This window comes from Nomascus leucogenys, chromosome 8 (assembly GCF_006542625.1).
Source record: "Nomascus leucogenys isolate Asia chromosome 8, Asia_NLE_v1, whole genome shotgun sequence".
NCBI lineage: Eukaryota > Metazoa > Chordata > Mammalia > Primates > Hylobatidae > Nomascus > Nomascus leucogenys.
In genome coordinates this window covers 82,942,209-82,968,351 of record NC_044388.1, presented here as the reverse complement: position 1 = coordinate 82,968,351, position 26,143 = coordinate 82,942,209, and the positions used below count along the sequence as shown (strand labels likewise).

General features: G+C 38.5%; 1 protein-coding gene across 5 annotated transcripts in view; it reads left to right on the top strand.

Moving 5' to 3' along the window:
* Positions 1 to 536: 536 nt before the first annotated feature.
* The window catches only part of IFT74 (intraflagellar transport 74), a 126,621-nt gene continuing 101,014 nt past the window's right edge, over positions 537 to 26,143 (top strand). For 2 of the 5 annotated variants that reach the window (XR_004031409.1, XM_030817599.1), the window contains exons 1-4: positions 537 to 650; positions 6,448 to 6,586; positions 20,933 to 21,068; positions 23,603 to 23,651. Coding sequence is in view for 2 of the 5 variants with exons in the window: in XM_030817599.1 (XP_030673459.1) it covers positions 6,467 to 6,586; positions 20,933 to 21,068; positions 23,603 to 23,651 (305 nt within the window). In the remaining 3 variants the exon portion in view is untranslated. Of the gene's footprint in view, positions 651 to 6,447; positions 6,587 to 20,932; positions 21,069 to 23,602; positions 23,652 to 24,050; positions 24,102 to 24,588; positions 24,600 to 25,566; positions 25,595 to 26,143 lie in introns of those variants that run through there. The other 3 variants (XM_030817600.1, XM_030817602.1, XM_030817601.1) reach the window with 3 other exon arrangements.

The following is a 26,143-nucleotide window of genomic DNA, read 5'->3' as shown; positions in this document are numbered from 1 at the left end:
AGGACACTTTCCATTGAATTCACAGTCTTCCCCACAAACTTGGATCCAAATTCTAATGAAAGGAAGCTTAAAGACGCAAAGCTTCTGGTGAAAGGAGGAACGGAACAGTTGGTGCCAGAATCGCATCCATACTTCATGATGCGTTGTGTACGCTATGCCGTCCTAATAGGAAAGAAAAGCACCACAAATTAGGAGTTTAGGAAATTGCACAATGCTGCCTACCACTTAATAACTTCAAATGTAACCTGTTAACACGTTAGCTGACGTGAGGTTACATATGGACATAGCAAAACTCGCTAGAGTTACTTCAAGTAAGGCACACGGAGGTTGCTCTAATTATCAAGAAAACCAAACGTTCACATAAAATGTTTGTTTTCCAGCCGCCCCGCTGTTTTTCACTTTTTCCAAAAAGCACTGATGGTGAAGAAACAAACATCAGCTCAATTCTCGCGAGAGCTCCGCGTGTAACCAAGGGCTGAGGCGGAGGATTGGTCACTCAGGATGAGGAGTCTCCGCTATCCCGCCCCCGTTGCCGGGATACGCCGCGGGCGCACGGCCGCTAGCGGGTAGGCCTGAGAGCCGAGGAAAACTGCGCGTGGGCCTCAGAAAGACGTTAGGGCACCCGCGAGCCGGGCAACCGCCGTCCGGAGGTGAGAAACCCCGGGGCCCATCTCTTCCTCCCTCCCTCCCACGTCTGTTCTCTTGCCTTGGAGATGCTGATCCGCTCCAAACAAAACAAATTCAAACTCTGGGTCTTAGCTAACTGTTACCGTCGGGCCTGTAGCCAGGCCAGGCATGTACGAATTCTAGTTGAGCAAAGGGTGCGAACAGACCTCCTCCAACAGCCCAACCCCTCCCCCACCCCCCGCAGGAGACCCGCCAAGCACAGAGCAGAGAGAAGGACCAAGATGGGCTGAAATTTAGTCAAAGCAATAGATTTCTGCCTGTTACAGTGGAAGGGACTTATTTCTGTCTGTTGATCACAGTGCGGGCAGTTAGCAACTTTCCACTTATTCACCTGTGTGAGAATGGTTGGCTTAGGGAGGATAACGATAGTAATATAATTAGAAGCAGATGTTTCAAATTTAATACTTATCGTCTTCACAACAGCTCTGCAAGGTAGATGTGACCCTTCTGTTTTACAGAAGGTGAAATCCCGAGGGGTTAAGTAAGGTGGCAAGATTATGCAGCTGCTAACTTTGTCAGCACTAGTTTGTATCGCTAATCATTCTGGATCCGAAGGCCAGGCTGCCTCTCTGATTGTGTGAATAACTGGAAATTGTGTGAATCTTTGATTGAATAACCCCGAAGTTAGTGGTGTATTTGTTGCTAATGCCCGCCTCTTAATCCCACTGGTAATAATATAATGGTAAGCTTTTTCTCACCACAGTAAAACGGTGGCAAAGAAAATTGGGTGAAATTTTTGTATATTGTACATTTTCTCAAAGTTAGCAGGAAACCTAGAGTAATATCTTTTCCACCGGAAAGAGATGTTTATTGTACTCGTTTTCTTGTGGAAAAACCATTTTGATCATACACCCTGTCTTCCTTCTCAAAGAGTCATTTCATGAAATTCCTTTTTCCATTTGAAATTCTTTTGCTTTGTACATAGAGTTCAAAATGGCAAGGAATTAGAATCAGGGAGCTAGTGGGATCAGGAAGATTGGTGTGAACATATTCAAATGAGATATCTGAATGGAAATTTCAGATAAACAATTGAAAACTCAAAATTGGTGCACAGTTGAAAGGGCAGAACTGTAGGCATTGATTAGTGAGCCGTACAGATAGTTGGAGTTATAAAGATGCATGACTGTAGAAAGGACAGAAGCAGTCCAAGGACTAATTATGAATAATTTTAAGAAAAGTCAGAAAAGTAGTACTGGACATAGTGTAGAAACAGAGAAATCATTTTGGTCCAACACACGCTTTGTTTGCCTTTTTTTTTTTTTTTTTGAGACGGAGTCTTGCTCAGTCGCCCAGGCTGGAGTGCAGTGACACGATCTCACCTCACTGCAAGCTCTGCCTCCTGGGTTCACGCCATTCTCCTGCCTGACCTCCGGAGTAGCTGGGACTACGCCTGCCACCACGCCCGGCTAATTTTTTTTTTGTATTTTTAGTAGAGATGGGGTTTCACTACGTTAACCAGGATGGTCTCAATCTCCTGACCTCGTGATCCACCCGCCTCGGCCTCCCAAAGTTCTGGGATTACAGGCGTGAGCCACCGCGCCCGGTCGCTTTGTTTGCTTTTTAACAATTTAGTAAATTTTTATAATTGGCAATACCTTTATGTAGTAGGAAATTTAAAAGGTACAAGAGAGAACAAAGTTTTTGCTTATCACTGAGACAGATGTTGGGGATATAAAGATGATTAAGATTCAGCTCTTGCCGTAAAGGGCGAGAAATACTTAAGCAGATCATTTCAAGTGGTGTAATAGGTTCTGGAATAAAGTAATACACAGGATGCATGGTAGCATATAGAACAGACCTATACACTGAAATTGAGGCAGATGAAGATTCCAAGACCAGTTATGGACTGGTCATGGAAGGATTCCCAGAGAAAGTAACAGGCAAAATGTGTGTTAGGCAAGGGGCCCACTTAAGAGGCTGGTGTAATAGTCCACCTGAGTCAGTGATGCCCTGAATTGGCCAGTGCTGTAGGAATAGAGAGTAAAGTACCTGTTAAACACTTAGGAACAAAATCAGTAGAACTAAACAAAACAAACTCAGTAGAACTATGTGATCAGCCATGGGAGTGAGGGAGAGGAAGATGTCAAGGACTAAATTTCTGACTTGTGTGACTAGGAGGTGACACCAAGAGGAAGGACAAATTTTGGGGAGATGATAATGAGTTTGGATTACATATGTTTATTTTGAAATATTTAGTCATCTAAGTGGAAATGTTATTATTTGGAAATAAACAGCGCAAGCTAAGTGCTAAAATAAGGAAGTTGTGTGGAATCAGTTTATTAATTGTTAAAACCCTGAGTGTGGATAAGGGGGCCCAAGGAGAGTTTAGAGAGAGAAAAGAAAAAGATGGTGGATGGTATCTTAGAAAATGCTCTATATAAGGACAGATCAAGAAGACAGAAAAAAGAACCAGAAGAGAGGGAAGTGTCATGGAGATGTTTCATATAAATGTGGACACCAGTAAAGTAGGATGACATTTACATCACTGGCAATATTGGCAGGGGTCATTTGAATCAAAACAGTAGCAATCCAGGAGATAGTGGGAAATGAAGCAGTAGAAAATAGTGGATATAAGCTATTTTTTTTTTTTTTTTTTTTTTTTGAGACGGAGTTTCGCTCTGTCACCCAGGATGGAGTGCAGTGGCACGATCTCAGCTCACTGCAAGCTCCGCCTTCCGGGTTCACGCCATTCTCCTGCCTCAGCTTCCCGATTGGCTGGGACTACAGACGCTTGCCACCACACCCGGCTAATTTTTTGTGTTTTTTAGTAGAGACAGGGTTTCACTGTGTTAGCCAGGATGGTCTCGATCTCCTGACTTCGTGATCCGCCTGCCTTGGCCTCCCAAAGTGCTGGGATTACAGGCATGAGCCACCGCGCCCGGCCGGATATAAGCTATTCTTAGGAATTTGGCTGCATAAGGGAAGGATATATGGGACAGTTAGATAGAGGTGGTTGCAGGATCAAGAAATAAGTTTTTGAAGGTAGGAAGGAATTGAACATAGTAACAGACTGAAGGAAAGGAGAAAGTTTAAAGATAATTGGTAGCAGTGAGGTTAATGCCACAAAGAAGATGGGATCAGGAGTAAATCAGAGTAAGATTGAGCTTGAATGAGAGAAGGAATGGCTGTTGAGATTGGAGGGCAGGATGGATGTAGAGAAGTTTATGTGTCCCAAAGGTGATGGAGTTCAAGTTGTAATTTTCTTAAATGAGTCATCTGCTGAGACTGGCAGGAACAGAGGTTAAATAGAAAAGTAGTTAAGGGTGAGAATTATCAAGTAGACAAGTATCTTAACAAGGATAAATCATTTCTGAAATGAGGGTCCAGCTAAGATTTGTGACTATCACTTTGCAGTACCCCAGTCGATACAGTTGTATGAATTCCACCAGCAATGTTCAGCACTTCAGATTGGATGTAGAGAAGGGTTTCTGATTTTGCCAGATGGGCTGGAGAATAGTTCAAGGATACAAATTAGTTGATGGTGCTCATGAGACACTAATTTCATGAGAGAAGGAGGAGAGTTCTTAAACACCCTTGTCAAGGTATCACTAGTGACTTCTTGGATGGGGACTCCATTGGACATTTCAGTTTTCATCTTACTTGAATTTCCAATGTAAATGACATGGCTCAGATTCCTGCCTTCTCTTGGCGTCTCTGACACACACTCCTGGTTTTTTTCTTTGCTTTCTGGGCCTTAATTTTCAGTCTCTCATACTAGATTTTCCTCTTCTGTGTAATCTGTATGTATTGATGTTCCTCAGGACAGAATCTTGAGCACTATTCTCTTTTTCTCCATATTCTCTCTCTAGATAAGTATCTTCATAACTATTTTATATGACCTACAATAGGACATACATTTTTATATTGTAGCCCAGTAAACACATATGTGTAAATTTATGTAAATATAGCTGAAACAAAAATTTACTGAAACAATGTTTACCCTTCATATTTTCAGTGAACTCTTTTTGTTTAAATTTTATTTCACATTTAAGTATCTTGGTCATAACCTGCAAAATTGTTTTCAGAACTTACTAATGGATGTGACCAACAATTTGAAAACTACTACTCTAAATTATGAGACAGAATTTTAAATAATATTATATTCTGATGAATAAAGGAGAGGGCTGATAAACTAGGAGAGAATGAGTGAATTAAGGAAATGGTTTAAAGGCAGGTGTAGCAGAATGAAGATGAGAAAAGGGTAGAAGGAGAGGAGAAGACTGGAGAATAGAGTATTTCAATGAGATGTTTGAGATGAAGCAATTCCAGATGATGACAAGCTCCATGTCTCGCCATGGCTATAAATTACTGAAATGGAGTTAAGATCATTGCTAAAGTTGAGGTCAGGGAACTGTGAAGCTGGAATATTAGGTATTGGATCTAGTATCTAGATGGAAGTCATCCAGGATGATGGTGAGATTGGAATAGAGAAGCTGTGAACTATGTACAAAAGACTTTAGTAAAGATAGAGGAGAGATTAGGAAGTCACTAATTACCAGCAACCAGGAAAGATCAAGGCAATATTGTTGCATTCCCAGATCCTCAGAGGAAGTGAATCTTGTTTTTTTTTTGTTTTTTAATTTAATTTAATTTTTTTGGGGGGATGGAGTCTTGCTGTGTCGCCCAGGCTGGAGTGCAGTGGCGCAATCTCGGCTCACTACAAACTCTGCCTCCCGGTTTCATGCCGTTCTCCTGCCTCAGCCTCCGGAGTTGCTGGGACTACAGGCACCCGCCACCACGCCCAGCTAATTTTTTGTATTTTTAGTAGAGACGGGGTTTCCCTGTGTTAGCCAGGATGGTGTCGATCTGCTGACCTCGTGATCCACCTGCCTTGGCCTCCCAAAGTGCTGGGGTTACATGCATGAGCCACCGCGCCTGGCCTCTTGTTAATTTTTTTAAAGGTGTGGAAGAATGTTTTGAAAGTGACCCTGAGGAGCAAGAAAAGTGCCACCTCCTTTGCTTTAAAATTGTGGGATGGGAAGCTAAACCACTAGCACTACCGAAAGTGTTACTCTCACGGGAAACCAAGATTCTGTTAAAGTTAAGAAAATGGAAAGTATTTCTTTCTTTCTTTTTTTTTTTTTTTTTTTTTTTTTTTGAGTCGGAGTCTCGCTCTATAACCCAGGCTGGAGTGCAGTGGCGCAATCTCGGCTCACTGCAAGCTCCGCCTCCCGGGTTCATACCATTCTCCTGCCTCAGCCTCCTCAGTAGCTGGGACTACAGGCGCCCGCTATCGCACCTGGCTAATTTTTTGTATTTTTAGTAGAGACAGGGTTTCACCGTGGTCTCGATCTCCTGACCTCGTGATCCGCCCGCCTCGACCTCCCCAAGGGCTGGGATTACAGGCTTGAGCCACCGCGCCCGGCCGAAAATGGAAAGTATTTCTAACAAGATTCAGAATATGAGTTAATCATGGACCAGAAAGTGCAGAGAAAGGATTAGGAGCAAAGAAAGATGTTGGCTATGACAGGAGAGAAAATTTACCAGAGTATGGGATGAGAATACTAAAGAAATAGATAATAGAGGGGCTTGCATTTTGGTAAGATAATAGAAAGATGAGGAAAGAATATTGCAAGAAACAATCTCATAGGTGTAAATGGAGCACGATGTCATATTTGAACAAAATTAGCCTCGTAGTGGTACACAGAATGGCAGTTTGCAAGAACAATTGTTGTGAATTAAATGTAAGGGTATGATGGGTCATTATTGTCTTGCTAGAGAAGACATCAAAGTATTGAACTATTTATTGCTTCCAAACAGTGATTAAAGTGAAGAAACAATGGCCAGCAATCACAAATCTTCAGCAGCTCGCCCTGTTTCAAGAGGTGCAGTTGGGTTAACAGGAAGGCCTCCTTCTGGGATACGACCCCTATCAGGAAATATTCGAGTGGCAACTGCAGTAAGTTTGAAACAAATCTATTTACTTTGGGAGGCCAAGGTGGGAGGACCACTTGAGTCCAGGAGACTGGGGCTTCAGTGAGCTATGATCATGCCACTGCACCCCAGTTTTTGAGTTTTTGAGACTGTCTCAAAAAAAAAAATCTGTTGAATGCTTGTGCATATATTGTGGTAGAAGTTGGAAATCCTCTCTGTAATAAGAGATTCTACTTTGTTTCTTTATTTCATAAGCATATTATTAAACATGTTTGTGTTGTTTTTTGGAAAGCATCTGGAAATGTAAATGTGGAAGAGTGTTTGAAAGTCACTCTGGGAAGAAGATGCCTGCTCCTGCAGATACTCAATTTAAAGCTGCAATAATTTTAGTTGAATAGTGTATTGGGGCCAGAATAAAATGAAATGGAATAGACCAGAAATAGAATCAAGCATATAAGAATTTAGTTAATGATTAATGTGTGTTTCAAATTAGTTGGCAAAACATGGAGCATTCAATAGAACATTACAATAATTGTTAAACCATTTGTTTAAAAGTATTTTTAATCCTCTCTGATACCTTTTATCAGAATTCTACATAGTTTAGAAACTTGGTATTTCAAAAATGAAACCATAAATGTAGTAGAGAAAAATGTTGGCAAGCATTCTGTATAAACTTGATATGGGCTAGGCTTTCTAAAAATGACAGAAATAACAAGTACTGAAAAGGAAAGTATTTTTATTATATATCTGAATTTACAAAAAAACCCATAAAAATTAAAAGAGAAATGACAACTGGTAAAAACATTTATAATATATATACCATATATAGGATCAGAATCTTAAAGTTAAAAGGTAAACTTTACTAATTTTTAAGTGCTCTTTCAGTATTAAGACTACAAGCCTTATGTCCAATCAAAATTTCATGACATTTGATGCTAGGGGTACTATTATAAAACTATTCTAAAACTCATCTAGAACAGTACAACAAAAATAAGAAAAAGTACAATACTCTAATGTAAAGTATGTTATAGACAATGAGTGAAACAATATTCTGATTGCCACGGCATCTGGAGATAAACTCTAGTAAATGTTAAAGAGCTTAATATAAGAGAGTGTGTCATAAATAGTGAATAAGAGAAACACATCATATGAGGAAAAGTTAGATGAAGTTTATGAGTTGATATTCTTAAGCAGAAGGATATCCTGTAAAGATAATTATTACATTTTCATTATCATTATAATGTAAAAATTGGGAAACAACCTAGAATACTTACAACAGGTGAATCTTAAATAATGATATGTATATCCCTATAATAGGCTGTTAGATAGTCATTACAAACTACTTTCAAGATATTTCAGAAAATAATATACTTTAACAAACATTTAAAAGTGATATAAATTTAACATAGAAAACATAAATTTATAAATACATAGAATTGAAATGGAAATAAATGAATAGACAAAAATGTCCATAAATTTATCTGATGTTCACACAGGTGATTTCAACTGAGAAAGTGCAGAGGGCCAATACTCAAGCCCCTACAGTAGGCTAACTGCAAACTACAGATAATGTTGGGTCCTATGGTTAACTCATAAGAAGAGCAGCACTTTTTGGAGGGAATGATTTTGTTAAAGTCAGATTTTCCTAAAGTTTTCAGATTGTTTTTCTAGAGTTTCGGGTAATAATATTAGTACATCGTCATCAACTTAGACTGAAATAATTTTTCTAAAGTCTTCATGCATAGGATAGTATGAGAAATTGTATCTTTTTCTTTTATTCCAGTAAAAATTGATAATTAAATATTTATAAAAAGAATCTGACATTTATTGGCCACCTACTATTTGCCAGGCACGTTATCTATTTGTTTATTTGTAAAATTTTAAAATTTGTATGTATTTATGGGGTAGATCAGTTGTCTTACATACATATATTATGTAATGATGAAGTGTGGGCTTTTAGTGTACCCATCACCTGAATAGTGAACACTGTACCAAATATGTAATTTAGCAACCCTCACCTTCCTCCCACCTATCTTTTGTAATCTTTAGTGTCTATTATCTCACTCTGTATGTTCATATGTACCCATTGTTTAGCACCCACTTATAAGTGAGAACATGCGGTATTTGACTTTTTCTGAATTATTTCACTTAGGATCATGGCCTCTGGTTCCATCCATATTGCTGCAAAAGACATGAGCTCATTCGTTATTATGGCAGAGTAGTGTTTCATAGTGTGTATATATATATATGTGTATGTGTATGTGTATATATATGTATATACATATATACCACATTTTCTTTACGTAGCCCTCCATCTCCATTGATGGACAGTTAGGGTTTTTTTCATATATTCGCTATTGTGGCAAGTAGTGTGATAAACATAGGAATGCAGGTATCTTTTTGAAATAATGATTTCTTTCCTTTTGCAGTGGGATTGCTGGATCATATGATAGTTCTATTTTTAGTTTTTTGAGGAACTTCCATACTGTTCTCCATAGTGGTTATACTAACTTACATTCCCACCAACACTGTACAAAGGTTCCCTTTTCTCTATATATTTGTCATCGTTTGCTATTGCCTTTCTTTTGGATAAAAGTCATTTTAACTGGGGTGAGATGGTATCTCATTGTAGTTTTGATTTGCATTTCTCTGATGATCAGTGATGTTGAGCACCTTTTCATATACCTGTTTGACGTTTGTATATCTTCTTTTGAGAAGTTGTCTATTCAGACCTTTTGCCCGTTTTTTATTGTATTAGATTTTTTTGCTAGTGAGTTGTTGGAGCTCCTTATATATTCTGTTTATTAATTTCTTGTCAGATGGATAGTTTTCATATATTTTCTTCTATTAATGTTGGTTGTCCCTTCACTTTGTTGATTGTTTGCTGTGCAGGTGCTTTTTAACTTGATGTGATTCTACTTGTTCATTTTTGCTTTGGTTTCCTTTGCTTGTGGGATGTTACTCAAGAAATCTTTGCTTAGACCAATGTTCTGGATAATTTCCCCCATGTTTTCTTTTAGTAGTTTCATAGTTTGAGGTCTTAATTTAAGTCTTTAATCCATTTTGATTTGATTCTTGTATATGGTGAGAGATATGGGTCTAGTTTCATTCTTTTGTCTGTGGATATCCAGTTCTCCTAGTACCATTTATTGAAGAAACTGGCATTTCCTCAGTGTATGTTCCTTGCATCTTTGTCAAAAATGTGTTCACTCTAGATATATGGATTTATTTCTGGGTTCTCTATTCTGTTTTTATTCCAGTATGCTTTTCTTTTTCTTTTTCTTTCTTTTTTTTTTTTTTTTATTCAGGATGGGTTTGGCTATCCTAGATCTTTTATGGTTCTATATAAATTTTAGGATTTTTTTTTCTATTTTTGAGAAGAATGTCATTGATATTTTGACAAGGATTGCATTGAATTTGTAGGTTAATTTGGATATTCTGGATATTTTGACAATGTCGATTCTTCCAATCCGTGAACATGGAATATCTTTCTATTTTTTGGTGTTCTCTTCAGTTCATTGCATCAATGTTTTATAGTTTTCATTGTAGAGATCTTTCACTTCTTGGGTTAATTCCTAGGTATTTTATTTTATTTGTAGCTATTGTAAATGGGACGACTTTCTTGATTTTTTTTCATATTGTTCACTGTTAGCATATAGAAATGCTATTGATTTTTGTATCCTGCAATTTTTCTGAGTTTTACTGAATTTACTATTTATCAGTTCGAATAGTTTTTTTGGCGGAGTCTTTAGGTTTTTCCAAATATAAGATCATATCATCTGCAAACAGAGTTAATTTGACTTCTTCCTTTCCAGTTTGGATGCACTTTGTTTCTTTTTGTTGTCTGATTGCTCTAGCCAGGAATTCCAGTATTATGTTGAATAACAGTGGTGAAAGTGGGCATCCTTGTTGTGTTCTAGATCTTAGAGGAAAGGCTTTCAGTTTTTCCTCATTCCATAGGATACTAGCTGTGGATCTGTCATATATAGCTTTCATTGTATTTAGATATGTTCCTTCTATACCTGGTTTTTTAAGGATTTTTATCATCAGGAGATGTTACATGTCATCAAATGCTTTTACAATATCAACGGAAGGCTTTTGTCCTTCAGTCTGGTGGTATGATCTATCACATTGATTGATTTGCACGTGTTGAACTATCTTTACATACCTGGGGTAAATACCAGTGAGTCATGACAAATGATCTTTTTAATGTGTTGTTTAATTCAGTTTGCTGGTACTTTGTTGAGGATTTTTGCATCAATGTTCATCAGGGATATTGGCCTATAGTTTTCTGTTTTCTTCATATGTCTTGTCTGTTTTTTTTTTTTTTTTTTTAATCAGGGTAATACTAGTCTTGTAGAATGAGTCTGAAAGTATTTTCTCCTCTTCTATTTCTCAGAATAGTTTTAGTAGGATTGGTATTAGTTCTTTTTTAAATGTTTGGTGGAACTCAGCAGTGAAGCCATCAGGTCCTGAGCTTTTCTTTGCTGGGAGACATTTTTTAAATTAAAAAAAAATTTTTTTTTTTTTTTTTTTTTTTTTTGATACGGAATCTCACTCTGTCGCCCAGGCTGGAGTGCAGTGATGCGATCTCTGCTTACTGGAACCTCCGCCTCCCGGGTTCAAGCGATTCTCCTGCCTCAGCCTCACGAGTAGCTGGGATTACAGGCGTGTGCTACCACATCTGGCTAATTTTTATATTTTTAGTAGAGACTGGGTTTCACCATGGTGGTCAGGCTAGTCTTGAACTCCTGACCTCGTGATCTGCGCACCTCGGCCTCCCAAAGTGCTGGGATTATAGGCGTGAGCCATTGCGCCCAGCCGGGACACTTTTTATTATGGCTTGGATCTCATTATTTGTTATTGGTCTGTTCAGGTTTTGGATTTCTTTATGGTTCAGTCTCCGTTTGTTGTATGTGTTTAGTCATTTGTTCATTTCTTCCAGATTTTCCAACTTATTGGCACAGAGTTGCTCATAGTGGCCTCTAATGATCCTTTGAGTTTCTGTTATCAGTTGTAGTATCTTTTTTTTTTCATTTTTGATTATATTTATTTGAGTCTTCCCTCTTTTTTTCATTAGTTAGTCTGGCTAAAAGTTTGTTGATTTTGTTTATCTTTTCAAAACACCAACTTTGTGTTTCGTTGATCTTTTATATTTTTTTGTTTCAGTTTCATTTATTTCTACTGTGATCTTTATTAATTTCTAATATGAATTTTGTGTTTGGTTTGCTCATGCTTATCTGATTCTTTAATATGCATTATTAGGTTGTTTATTTTGTTTTTCTACTTTTTTAATGTAGGCACTTACAGGTATAAACTTTCCTCTTAGTACTGCTTTTGCTGTATCGCATAGGTTTTGGATATGTTGTGTTTCCATTGTAATTTGTTTCAAGAGTTTTAAAAAATTTCCTTTTTAATCTCTTCTTTGACCCACTGATCATTCAGGAACATATTTCTATTTGTTGGTATAGTTTCCAAAATTCCTCTTGTTATCAATTTGTGGTTTTATTCCATTATGGTCAGAGAAGATACATATATATTTAGGATTGTTGTATCTTTTGCTTAATTGATTCCTTTATTATTATATGATCTTCTTGTCTTTTTTTTTTTTTTAAACTTTTTTATTTGAAGATGTATGTATACCTACTCCTGCTTGCTTTTGGTAGCGTGGAATACCTTTTCCCAGTCTTTTATTTTTAGCCTACGTGTGTCTTTTAGGGCTAGATATGTTTCTCATAGGCAGGATATAGTTGGATTATGTTGTTGTTTTAAAATCTTCTGCTAATACGTTTCTTTTAAGTGAATAATTCAATTCATTTACATTACATTCACAGTTAATAATGATATGTGAGGCTTTGTTCCTGTCATTTTGTTAGTTGTTTTTAAGTTGTATAAATTATTTGTTTCTTTCTTTTTCTCTGTCTTTTTATCTTTATGTTTTGATGAAATTCTTTCATGTTGGCATTTGATTATTTTGTCCTCTTCCTTTGTGGTTGTTTTATAAGAACTGTGAGTTTAATATTTTTATGTGTTTTTGTGATACTGTATATCCACCTTTAATTTCTATGTTGAAGACCCCTTTGAACATGTACTGTAGGAATGGCCTAGTGGTGACACATTCCTTCAGCATTTGCTTGTCCTGGAAATATTTTATTTCTCCTTCATTTATGAATCTTATTCTGTCAGGTTATAAAATTCGTGGCTGACAGTTTGTTTTTGTTGTTTTTTGGTTTTTTCCTTAGCACTTCGAAAATGAAATCCTATTCTCTTTTTTATTTGTTTTTTTTTTTAAATTTCCACTGAAAGGTCTGCTTTTATTCTGATAGGATTGTCTTTATAGGTGACTAGATACTTTTCTCTTATTAATTTTAAAATTCTTTCCTTCACATTGACTTCAGACATTCTGATAATATGCCATGGTGAAGGCATTGCAAAAACGACTTTTTCTTTGCAGTGACTTCAACTATTTAATGTTTGCATTTTTGAAAATAGTAATGCTTGTTGTAAAACAAACAATGGAGAAGTATCAGAGTTCATTCCTATTGTAGGTATAACCACTATCAACAGTATCTTCTAAACTTTTTAATGTATTTATAAACACACACACATACATACACAGTTTGTGTGACTTTGGTCTGTTCCAAAATGAAGATAGTACTGTATACATTGTTATTTTTTTCATCTATTTCTTTCAGCAATATATTATGAATATGTTGCCAAGTGAATACATATACATCCACTTCATTATTTTTAATGTGTACAGTTTTAATTTATATGTTCTTCTCTATACTTTCACCTGATGAATGGAAAACAAAAAGTAGCATAATTAGTTGAGTAGGTCTCACAGTTATGCTTGCATAAAGCCAAAGAAGAAATTATTCAGAAAATTTACCAGGAAGAGATTTAACATTGTCTTGTAAAGATCACTCGGGTCAACCCTTAACTCATTTCATTTGAATTTATAGTTGACAGTCTTCCTGTGTCCAACACATTCTCTAGAATTAGTACTATTCCTGGCCCCTGTGCTCAAAATAATTCCCAAGTAATTCATAAGGGGATAAACTGACATCTTTTCAAGGGGCGGTTGTGATTCTTAACAAGGTAATGGGGAGATGTTTAATCCAGGGTAACCGGGTTTCTAGGACTAATTTGGTCAGATGACTTTTTAGGGTTTGGTTCATTCTTTCTACTCTTCCTGAAGAGGATGGATGCCAAGGGATATGGTATTCCCATTTTATGTCTAGCACCTGTGCTTACTCTCTAATGACATGTGCCATGAAATGGGTTTCATTGTCTGAATCAATGTTTTCTATTAGTCTAAACCTGGGTATGATGTTTTCAATTAATGCCTTTATAACTGCATTACTAGCAGTTGCGCTTGAGAAGGAGATAGTCTCTACACAGTGAGTAAAGTGATTTACTATTATCAATAAATACTTCTGGCAACCGATTGGGGGCATTTTAGTGTAGTTAATTTGAACACTTTGGAGTGGTCTTAGCCCTGGATCTCTTCCCCTGAGGAGTGATTTTCTTAGAGCTTGCTTATTAGTTTTTTTTTAATATATTGAGCAACTGTCTGTGACCTGTTTGGCTAGGGTATGAATTCTGATACACCCATAAACTCTGAAAACCACATCGCCCATAGCTTGGTGTCTTCAGTGGGCTCCTTGATGTACTTGAGACAAGACCTCCCTCATGAGAGGTTTGGATAACATCTGTCTTTGATCTGGTAATATCCATTTTCCTTCTGTGTTTTCTTTAGCTCCTATTTTTATTAATTTTTCTTTTTCAGTGGAAGAGAAAATGGGGACTGTGGCAGGGGAAGGAAGGCAAGGAGTTAAGTGAAAGACAGGTGTTTCAGAAGAAATGGCAGCTTGTTTGGCTATTTGATCTGCAAGGTTATTTCCTTGACTTGGGAAGGAAAAGTCATTTTGATGCCCTGGGACGTGTACAATAGCTATCTCTTCTGGCAACTGGAGATTGTTTAAGACATGGACAATTAGTTCTTTTTGGACCAAGTCTTGGCCTTTACTATTAAGACCATTCTCAGTCCAGTTTTTTTTAAATGTATGAGCCACTCCAAAGGTGTACTTAGAATCAGTATAGATAGTTCCTTCTTGTTTCTGTAAATGTTTCAAAGCTTGGCTGAGTGCAAACAGTTTACAAGTTTGGGCAGACCAATTGTTGGGCAATCTTCCTGACTCTACTTCTTCAAGAGTTTTTCCGTCAGTTACTGAATACCCATTATGTCTTTTCTCTTCAATTACCCGGGAGGACCCATCTATAAATAAGTGTCGCCCTGTCTTGAAGGGAGTTTCTCTTAAGTCTGGCTGGACCTTTGTATGGTAATCAATTAGATCTAAACATGTGTGCTCCCTTTTTGGGTTTAGATCCCCTGTTAAGAAACCAGCTAGGTTGAGTGAATTATCAGTAGTTAATGCTAAATCATCTTTTTTTAACAGAATGGTCTTATACTTTAAAATTCTTGAGTCAGTGATTCACCTCTCTATATTTTGGTTTAAGATAGTTCTAACTTGGTGGGGCGTGCTTACTGTCAATTTTCCTCCGAAGATTAATTTTTACTTTCTTCAACCAATACAGCTCTAGCTGCAATGGGCTGGATGCATTGAGGCCATCCACAGGTGGCTGGGTCTAAAACTTTTGACAGGAAGGCCATGGGCTGCCAGTTGCCTCCATGCTCTTGGGTAAGCACTCCTAAAGCTACCCCGTTATTCACATTAACAAAATGGTGAAATGGCTTTTCTAGGGAAGGTAGGGCTAGAACAGGGGCAGTTATGAGCATCTCTTTCAGCTCTTTAATCTGATGGATTTTATCGGAAGTCCACAAGAGATGGTCAGGCTTCCACTGGGTAAGTTTTTCACACAAAAATTTACTTTTTAGTGAGTATGAGTCAATCCATACACGGCAATATCCAATTAATCCTAAAAAATTTTTTTGGTTCTTGCTTAGTTTGAGGCAGGGGTAAGGACACAATTCACTCAATCCATTTGGGCCCTATTCTTTGCTTACCTGCACTTATTAGGTGGCTTAAATATTTAACTTCGGGCTCTGTATATTGAAGCTGTCCTTTTGAGACCCATAACCCCTCAAACTGTTGGTGGTTAAGAATATGTATAGAGAAGTCACGTACTTTTTTTATATCTTCACCAGATATGAGAATATCATCCACATACTGAAGCAGGCATATTTGCTTTGGGACAACAACTTTTTCTGATACTCGTTCTAGAATTTGACCAAAGAGGTTAGGGGAGTCTGTAAACCCTTGGGGTAAGACTGTCCATCAATATTGTTGTTTTCGCCCTGAATGGGGATCTTCTCACTCAAAGGCAAATATGTCTCGGCTATCCTCAGCCAAGGGGCATGCCCAGAAAGCATCCTTCAAATCTATTACTGTGAACCATTGATGATCATAAGGAATTTGGCTGAGAATGGTGTCAGGGTTGGGGACAATAGGTTGAGTGGTCTGGACTATCTGGTTAATAGCTCTGAGGTCTTGTACTAATCATTATGACCCATCTGATTTCTTGACAGGCAGGATTGGGGTATTATAGGGAGACATACAGGGTTTAAGGAGTCCATCTTTAATGAGACTCTCAATTACAGGCTTTAACCCTATCCTGCCTTCGAAGGAAATGGGGTATTGCTTTCTCCTTACTATGTCCCCAGGAGTTTTTAGTTTGATGTGTATTGGGGGAACTTGAAGTTTTTCTCAATTCCCTTCTCTTGACCAGACATCAGGATGAATGTATTTTTCATCCACAGTGGTGAGTAGATTTAATGAGGTGAAGAATCCCTTAGGGCCAGCTTGTGAAGGCCTATGCCTAATTTTAGCATTAAGTCTTTTTCTAATAGATTAGTTCCCACCTCAGGGATCAACAAAAATTGAATGTGAGTTAATAGATCTTGATGTTTGACTTTTGTATTTTCTAAGATTTTTGCCTTAAATCCTTCTCCTTCTCCTTTTACCCCAGTTCTTCTAAAGAGCCAGCAAGATTAGATGGAGTGAGACAAACAGAGGAGTGAGACACTCCTGAATCAATTAAAAACGTGATAAGTTCACATTTAGCTCCCACCTCTAAATTTATCAAGAGCTCCTGGTGGGACTCAAATTAAGAGACAGAGCCCCTGACTCCCCTATTCTTCCTTGAAAGTCATGAGTGGAAGGACTTCTTTTTCCCTTTTTAATTTGGGACATTGTCTCTTAAAGTGGCCTGTTCCACATTTGTAACATGTATCTTGTCCTTCCGCCCTTTCAATTCTGGGATTCTTTGACTTTGCTCCCCCACACTCTTTAGAGGGCCTAGGAAATGAAGGCCCAGGTCCTCTAATTGGAGGCTTGGTTCCTTTGAATGGGGGTTTGGATCCTTTATAGTTCTTGGCCCCCTGGAAGCCTTGTTGAGAAGCATATGGGTTTGGAGCCACCTGTTGAAAGGTGGATAGCATAAGTTTTGCTCTTTGTTTTTGCTTTTCTTCGTCTCTCCTTACATACACTTTTTGAGCTGTCCTAAGAAGTTTACTTAGTGGTTGGTCTTCCCAATTTTCTAATTTTTGTAACTTTTTTGAAATATCTGGTTAATTCTTAGTGACAAAATGGAGCTTAAACATTCCCGGCCCGAGGAGATCTTCCAAATTTAGGCCTGCATACTGTTTCATTTGCTCCTTTAGCCTGTCTAAGAATTTTATAGGCCCCTCATCTTTTTTTGTTGTTATATATCAAATGCTTTAGAGAGGTTTTAGTTCGGGGTATTGATTCCTTAATTCCTTTTATTATCATTTTCCCTTAGATCTTCCATGTTTTCCCGGTGAGCTGCATTATTATTGTCCCACCTGAGGTCTTAAGCGGGAAATTTTTAGTCCGCGGTAGGGACATTCTGACCAGGAGAGTATTCACGTTTCCCAATTGCCATAGCAGCTCTACAGTTATGCTTTTTTTCTCCTCCGAAAAGAGGATGCCTGGGATGGACATTAACTCGACCCAGGTATATAACTGAGGTCCTAAGAATTGATCAACTTGATCAGCCACCCCATAAGCTCCTGTCATCCAACAGGAGCTTAAGCTCTTTTTTCAAACTTCTCACCTCTGAACTGGTCAAGGGAATGTCTACAAAGCCGATGGCTCCCCCTCCTTGTGGCACCTCTTTTAAGGGGAAGAGAGTCGGGGGCTGACTCCTTAGGTGTGGAGGGAAATGGGAAATTTTGGATATCTTTTTACATTGTTCTATCTCACGCTGAAGTCCTTTCAGGGAGGGGTACTTAATAGGCTGGGAGGGGAAAGGCTCATGGGATGATAATTCCCAAAGTCAGGGTTATAAGGAGGAGGAATAACATGAGCCTGGAAAGGATCTGGAATGGGACCTGAGGCGGCAGCAGCTGCCTGAGGGGGAGGGTCAGGAGCACTGAGCGGAGGAAGATGATCCAGAGGATCTCATGTGTTGGTGGGTGTGGGTTGTTTAGGAACAGGGACTCTTTCTCTGTTAGAGGAGTTGGTTTCTGGCTTGTTCTCTCTGGTTTTTAAAGGGTAAAGGAGGACAGGTTCTTGCCTCCAACAAAGAGCATAGTCTGTTTCCTTTTGGGAGACAGGGCTTTTGTCATTAACATGTTCGATTAAGAGCTGAAAAATCCACTCTTCATTGGAACCAAATTTTGGCAGGAAAACTGAGGGTTTGAGGATGGGCCTTCAGTCCAAATAAAACAACAATATTTTATCATTTGCTGTTTTCTTTTATGTTTAGTTCTTTCATTATCTTTCCAATATTTTAACATAAGTCCCAAGGGACTATCAGGAGGAATTTCATCACGCGCTTGGCTCTTTATTTTTCCTGTCTTACTTGAAACATTTCCCATCTTGGAGGTTTGGGATGGTGTCTAACTGAAATAGGCCTTTCCCTGGAGCTTGTCAAGCTTTTCTACTAGAGATTTCTCGCCCTCCTTTCAGAAGCTCACTGAGGCTCAGAGGCTCAATCCCTCATATTAGAGATTTCTTGCCTATCGATTTCCATAGGCATTATTAAGGCTCAGTCCCTCATATTAGAGATTTCTTGCCTATCCTTTAGCCCCACCTGTTGGAGGCTCCTTGCACCCTTCTTTTGCTTTTTCCACTCTGGCTGCTTCCCTTGTCGGAAATGGCAGGATCTGCCACATGAGGTGACCACGGGACCGCACAGATAGGACCCACTCAATCCACACAGCAGTAGTGTTAACATAATCTACACACACTTTTATCCTCCAAGACACCCTGACCCACCTAGGAAATACTTTGTTGCTCTTGTACCAATTTTCACCTTGGTCTGTGCACAGAGTTACTTGGTCGCCGCGGTGTCGTAAGCCTCTCCTTTCCCCGTTGCTGAGAGCTTGGATTTGTTTGTCACAATGGGTGGGTCTCAGTCTCCTGTCCCTGAGGCCACTGCAATGGGACGGTGGGACACGTCTCCCCCTGGGTGGGGTGACTAAGACCTCTTCTTGAAGGAGAATGGGAATCCCGGACAAGCCCCCAGAATTGTTAGAAATAAAGCTTGGAGTCATAAAGAAAGACGAGTACTCAAACAAAGGATTTCTCAGCAAAGCAAATTTACTTTTGCGCAGTAGGTTGCTTCTCACAGGGCTGTTTGTCACGAGAGCACACTGAAGAAAGTAGAGTAGAAGCTTTTATTCCTAATGCGACTCCTGCCCTGGTGTCCTTTCCCCATTGGCTGGGGTCGGACTGCACAATCTAAACTAGACCCAATTGGCTAAACATTTAAACTTTCTTAGATAAGGTGGGCGCATGATGGGAGAGAGGAGAGAGAAGGAGGGGTCATCTACAGAGGACTAGAGAGCCAGTCTTTTCCTAAATAAGGAAAGGAATGTGAGCTGGGGCTGTGGCATGCCTGGGCATATAGTAAAATCAGAAAAAAGAAAAAAGGAGAAGAAAGGCAGGGGGTACCTGGAATTAGAGAATAAGTAGCTGAGCAGGCTGTTTGAAGAGAAACCTTGCCATATCTCACATCTTTTATATCTTCTCATGCCTGTATGTATTATATGAACTGACATAAAGGGAGTCTTTTGGCCTTTCCTGAGGTCATATAGTGTTATGTTGGATTTTGCATACCTGAAGTAGAGAATCATGTTGGGTAATAATATGAATGCTTGTTTAACAATGTAAGCCCTTTAGTACTTACGTGGTCATCTTAGGATGGATTTATATCCATTTGTTTTTACAAGATTTAAGTTTTCTTATTTTTTCCTGATTTTTAAAGTTAATATATACTCATTGCAATAAGGCTGAAAATACCAAATTGTATAAAGGAGAAAATAAAAACTATAATACCATTATCGATCATCATTACTATTTTTTCATATAGTTTTTAAAATTTTTATTTTTGTCTTTATTTTTTGTTTTTTTAAAAGATGGACTCTCTGTGTTCTTCAGGCTGGCCTCGAACTCCTGGGTTTTAGACAATCCTCTCATCTCAGACTGCCAAGTAGCTGGGACTGTTGGTGCATGCCACCATGCCCAAACTTCCAGCCTTTTTTTGTTTTAAAAAAGTAGAGTTATGAACCAGGCACAGTGACTGTCACCTGTAATCCCAGCTACTTGGATAGCTGAGGCGGAAGGATCTCTTTAGGCCAGTAGTTCAAGACCAGCCTGAGTAACATAGTGAGCCCTTGTCTCTAAAACAAACAAAAACGGAATTATAAATACTATCTTGTAAACTGCCTTTTAATTTTTATTTTATTTACTTATTTTTGAGACTGAGTCTCACTCTGTCACCCAAGCTAGAGTGCAGTGGCATGATCTCAGCTCACTGCAGCCTTGACCTCCCAGATTCAAGCGATTCTCATGGCTTAGCCTCTCAAGTAGCTGGGATTACAGACTTGTGCCACCACACCTGGATAACTTTTGTATTTTTAGTAGCGATGGGGTTTTGCCATGTTGTTCAGGCTGGTTTTGAACTCCTTAACCTCACATGATCCACCTGCCTTGGCCTCACAAAGTGCTGGGATTACAGGTGTGAGCCACCGCACCCAACTTAGACTGCCCTTTTTATATACTGCAGCTTATTTAACCATTTTCTACTGTGGACATTTAACTCCTTTCCAGTTTTGAGGTATTATAAATAATGTCTACGTATACAATTTAAAATTTTCCTGAAACGTATTTTTAAATAGTCATAGAACGTTAAATGTTAAAGAACTATGTTAATAAATTGAACAACAGTATTTAATAATTCAGACATTTAAAAAATAAGGAAATTTTTACAAATCAAGTAGAATTTTGTTTTTTTAAAAAATTGTCTTTGCAGTTTTACAATAGTAGATGTACAGTGTTTTTTCCAGTTTACTAAAAATGAAATCTTGTTTGTCATTTAGATGCCACCTGGGACAGCAAGACCAGGTTCTCGTGGTTGTCCCATAGGGACTGGTGGAGTTCTGTCTTCTCAAATCAAAGTTGCCAGTCGCCCTGTAACACAACAAGGTTTGACTGGAATGAAAACTGGGAGGAAAGGTACCTATTTTAAGATAAGTATCACACTTGGGCCTGTGTTTTGTAAGAAATAAATAATTGTGAACAATTAAAAAAAGTAAAAGTTGAGTATATTTTGAACAATAAGTATTATAGTACCATTTTATTAAATCAGGATTATAGCATGTAAGAATTATTACATGTAATTCTGGCATGTAATCAGAATTATGGCATATCGTTATTCTTTGATTCACAAAATTACTGTGATGGTTAAACAACAGAGTGAATATGAAAATACAGTTTGAATTAGAAAGCTATATACAGATGTGAGCTATTTCAGTCTTCATTTTTCTGACATGGAGCTGTAGTACAACTTGAAGAACTTTGAAATGATCTTGGAGAAAAGTTCAAGATTGAAAATTAGATTTTTGGTACTATATCGAAATACTCTGAAATAGTTTGGATAGTTTCTATATTAAAATGACACTTAAAATACTTGTGTATTTATGAGAAGTGATTCAAGAAATGTTACTTTTTTTCTGATAATTATCATCTGTTCTAATACTTATGTAAGGAAATGAGGCTAACACATAGATTTATATTAAATCTCTCATTATGCTTCTGCATATGTATTTAGAGAAGCATAGGAATACATTATATATTAGAGTTTAAAATTTAGATCTGTGGTATATATAAACCAAAGTATGGTAAACTCCTTTTTTTTTTTTTTTCTTTTTATCATAGGCAGTGGTCAGTAGCCTGTGGTGAGCTGTTTCAGAGATTTTTGTTTTCTGTATTTTTGACAGGTGATCTATCAGGAATGAAGATATACTGCTAGTACAAAATTAATTGTATCATATATGATACTTTCTTTTTTTTTTTTTTTTCGAGACAGTCTCGCTGTCGCCCAGGCTGGAGTGCAGTGGCGCGATCTCGGCTCACTGCAGGCTCCGCCCCCCGGAGTTCACGCCATTCTCCTGCCTCAGCCTCCTGAGTAGCTGGGACTACAGGCGCCCGCCACCTCGCCCGGCTAATTTTTTGTATTTTTAGTAGAGGCGGGGTTTCACTGTGTTAGCCAGGATGGTCTCGATCTCCTGACCTCGTGATCCGCCCATCTTGGCCTCCCAAAGTGTTGGGATTACAGGCATGAGCCACTGCACCCAGCCACGTATATGCTACTTTCTGTAATACAGTATATCATCCCTTTCAAGAGACTGAAATTTTTTCATCTACATTCTAATAACATCTAAATCACTAAATATTAAAAATGAATTGATTATTTAGAAATGTTTGCTTAATGATTATCAGTACCATGAAAAGATATTTCAAAATTACATAGTCATTTAGCCTTTTGAAAGTGGATGCACAGAAATATTTATATGTTTAATATTATTTTAAAACATCAAAGGTAAAGACATATTAAAATTCTATAGTAAATTTATCAAATGTTTATTTCTGTATTAATTTATCCTTCAAAACAGAACCAATATAATTTAAGATTGTTAGTCTCTACAAGTATACCTCAAAGCCTTTTAAGAGAGAATTCGGAACATTACCACCACAGCTGTCTACTGTGACTTTCATTCTTACCTTCTCTAGTGCCCCATTTCCCAGTATAATAAGGTATTAGCTCTACTTCTCAGCATAGACCTTATAGTTAATACACTCATACTTTGCAGGGCACTTCATCTCTTACAAAGTTTGAGACATTTAACCTAGGAACACTTTTTTTTTTTGAAATGGGGTTTTTCTCTGTCACCCAGTCTGGAGTGCAGTGGTGTGATCTTGGCTCACTGCAACCTCCACCTCCCAGGTTCAAGCAATTCTCCCGCCTCAGCCTCCTGAGTAGCTGGGATTACAGGCACACGCCACAATGCCCAGCTAATTTTTTTGTATTTTTAGTAGAGATGGGGTTTCACCATATTGGCCAAGCTGGTCTTGAACTTCTGACCTCAAGTGATCCTCCCACCTCAGCCTCCCAAAGTGCTGGGATTACAGGTGTAAGCCACTGTGCCCGGCCAGGAATACTTTCTTAGTTCTACTGAAATGTAAGACCATTTCTTAAAAAGTCTCTGAGACAAATGATAAAAAATCATAGTCACTTTCTCACACTGAGGAATGTCTGCAGTGTCCAGTATGACAGCCAGTAGTCAGAAATTTAAATTAGTTCCCCAGTAGCACCAGCCAAATTTTAAGTGCTCTGTAGTCCCTCTGCCCACTTTATTGGACAGTATTAATTTAGAATATTTCTGTCACTGCAGAAAGTTACTTTGGACAGCTCTGTTCCAGATTCCCTTAGACTAAATTTTCATTCCATCGTCCTGTTCTGTAGAGTCTACTGTCTTAACAGCCCCACCTCTAGTCCCATCTTCGTAGTTTTAATTGAAGCTTCCCTTATGTCATGATTGTAAGATATTAGTTCTCCTTTCAGTTTCAGTGATTCTTCTTGATTCATTGGGGCATTCATGAAGACTGTCTTGAGAATTGTGGAGTGTAATTCTGATTGTGCTTTGGATTTGCTATTCTGGTGGCATTTCAAACTGAACACTAACACTTAAAACATTTTTTTTTTTTAGGTCCCCAGAGGCAAATTTTAGACAAATCTTACTATCTTGGGCTTCTTAGGTATGTCGAACATGTGTTTTCATCCGTATGTTTTACTTGAAATATTGTGTACCTTCTGTCAAAATAGAGTATATAACTTTAATATGAAGTTTTAGCTATGGCACTTATTAGGATAATTAGGTGTCCATTGATTTATAAAAATTATTTTGTATTCTAACAATTTCTGGTTAATTTGGCTATGCTGTAAAATAAATGTGATAGTATAATTAGCCTGAGATTTATAATTTTATGAATTTGCATGTACATGAGCTATATTTTCTCTCAGTTTGTTTGTGCTGCTATAATAAAATACCTGAGATTGGGTGACTTATAGGAATTTATTTCTTACTGTTCTGGAGACGCAGAAGTCCAAGATCAAGGTGCCAGCAGCTTCAGTGTCTGGTGGACACCTGTTTCTCACAGATGGTGCCATCAAGGTGTCCTCATGGCAGAAGAGTGGAAGGGCAAAAGGTGCCTAGCTAGTTTCCTTCCCCCCTTTTATAAGGCACTAATCCCATCCACAAGGGCAGAGTCATCATGTCCTGATTACTTCCTAAAGTCCCTACCTCTTAATACTATTGCATTAGAGATTAAGTTTTGATATGAATTTCAGAGGGACACAAACATCCAAACCATAGCATACTTATTTTATTTTATTTATATTTTAGAGAGAGAGTCTCACTCTATTGCCCAGGCTGGAGTGCAGTGGCATGATCACAGCTCACTGCAACCTTGAACTCCTGGGTTCAAGTGATCCTCCTGCCTCAGCTTCCCAAAGTGCTGGGATTATAGGCATAAGCTACCACCACACCTGGCCTCATAGCATTTTTTTTTTTTTTTTTTTGAGACAGAGTCTTGTTCTGTAGCTCAGGCTGGAGTGCAATAGCATGATTTCCGTTGACTGCAACCTCTGACTCCCAGGTTTAAGCAATTATCCTGCCTCAGCTTCCCAAGTAGCTGGGATTACAGGTGTGTGCCACCACGCCCACCTAATTTTTTGTGTGTGTTTTTAGTAGAGGTGGCATTTCACCATGTCAGCCAGGCTTGTCTCGAACTCCTGACCTCAAATGATCCGCCCATCTCGGCCTTCCAAAGTGCTGGGATTACAGGCATGAGCCACCGTGTCTAACCCCTTGTAGCATTTTAAAAGTTCACTTTTTTCATCTAATGAAAAGAATAATTTTTTTGTTGTTTTGAGACAGAGTCTCACTCTGTCGCCCAGGCTGGTGTGCAGTGGCGTGATCTCAGCTCACTGCAACCCCTGCCTTCCGGGTTTAAGCTATTCTCCTGCCTCAGCCTCCTGAGTAGCTGGGACTACAGGTATGCGCCACCATGCCTGGCTAATTTTTGTATTTTTTAGTAGAGATGGGCTTTCACCATATTGGCCAGGCTGGTCTTAAACTCCTGACCTCAGGTGATGCACCTGCCTCGGCCTCCCAAAGTGCTGAAATTATAGGCATGAGCCACTGCGCCTGGCCTAGAATAATCTTTTATGTTTTTTTTCAGTAATTAATCTGAAATGCGTTACTCATATCATTAAAATATTACCAGCTACATCTAATAAGAAAGGGAAAATATGTATACTTATTTATGTTATATTAATCAGTGAATTTTACATAAATATATATTTGGTCAGTTGCTACCAATGTGGCCTAATTTTAATTAATTCATAAGCTTTTTTTTTTTTGGAGTGCAATGATGGGATCTCATGTCACTGCAACTTCTGCCCCCTGGATTCAAGTGATTCTCTTGCCTCAGCCTCATGCCTGTAATCTGCGAGTAGCTGAGATTACAGGTGCCTGCCACCACACTTGGCTAATTTTTGTATTTTTTTTTTTTGAGACAGAGTTTTGCTCCTGTTGCCCAGGCTGGAGTGCAATGGCCTGATCTCTGGCACTGCAACCTCCGCCTCCCGGGTTCAAGTGATTCTCCTGCCTCAGCCTCCCGAGTAGCTGGGATTACAGGTGTGTGCCACCATGCCCAGCTAATTTTGTATTTTTAGTTCATACAGGGTTTCTCTATGTTGGTCAGGCTGGTCTCGAACTCCCAACCTCAGGTGATCTGCCCACCTTGGCCTCCTAGAGTGCTGGGATTACAGGTGTGAGCCACTGCACCTGGCCTAATTTTTGTATTTTTAGTACATATGGGGATTTCACCATTTTGGCCAGGCTAGTCTTGAACTCCTGACCTCAGGTAATGCGCCTGCCTATGCCTTTCAAAGTGCCAGGATTACAGGCGTGAGCCGCCGCACGCCTCATAAACTTCTGTTATATGTCTTTGGGGATGCATCTCTAAATCAATGACTTTTTCTTATTCTTACTATTCTTCCACTTACTTGTTCTACTGTCCTATCTCTGTCTTCCCATTTTACCTTATTTTCTTTTTGGCACGTTATTTGTATCTTCTTTCTCTTTTATTTCTCTTTTGTTTAATCCACCCTCCCATCATGCCCTGAAAGCCCTGTTTTCTTTTATTTCTCAATTACTTGGATCCTATTGAGTCTCAAACTCCTA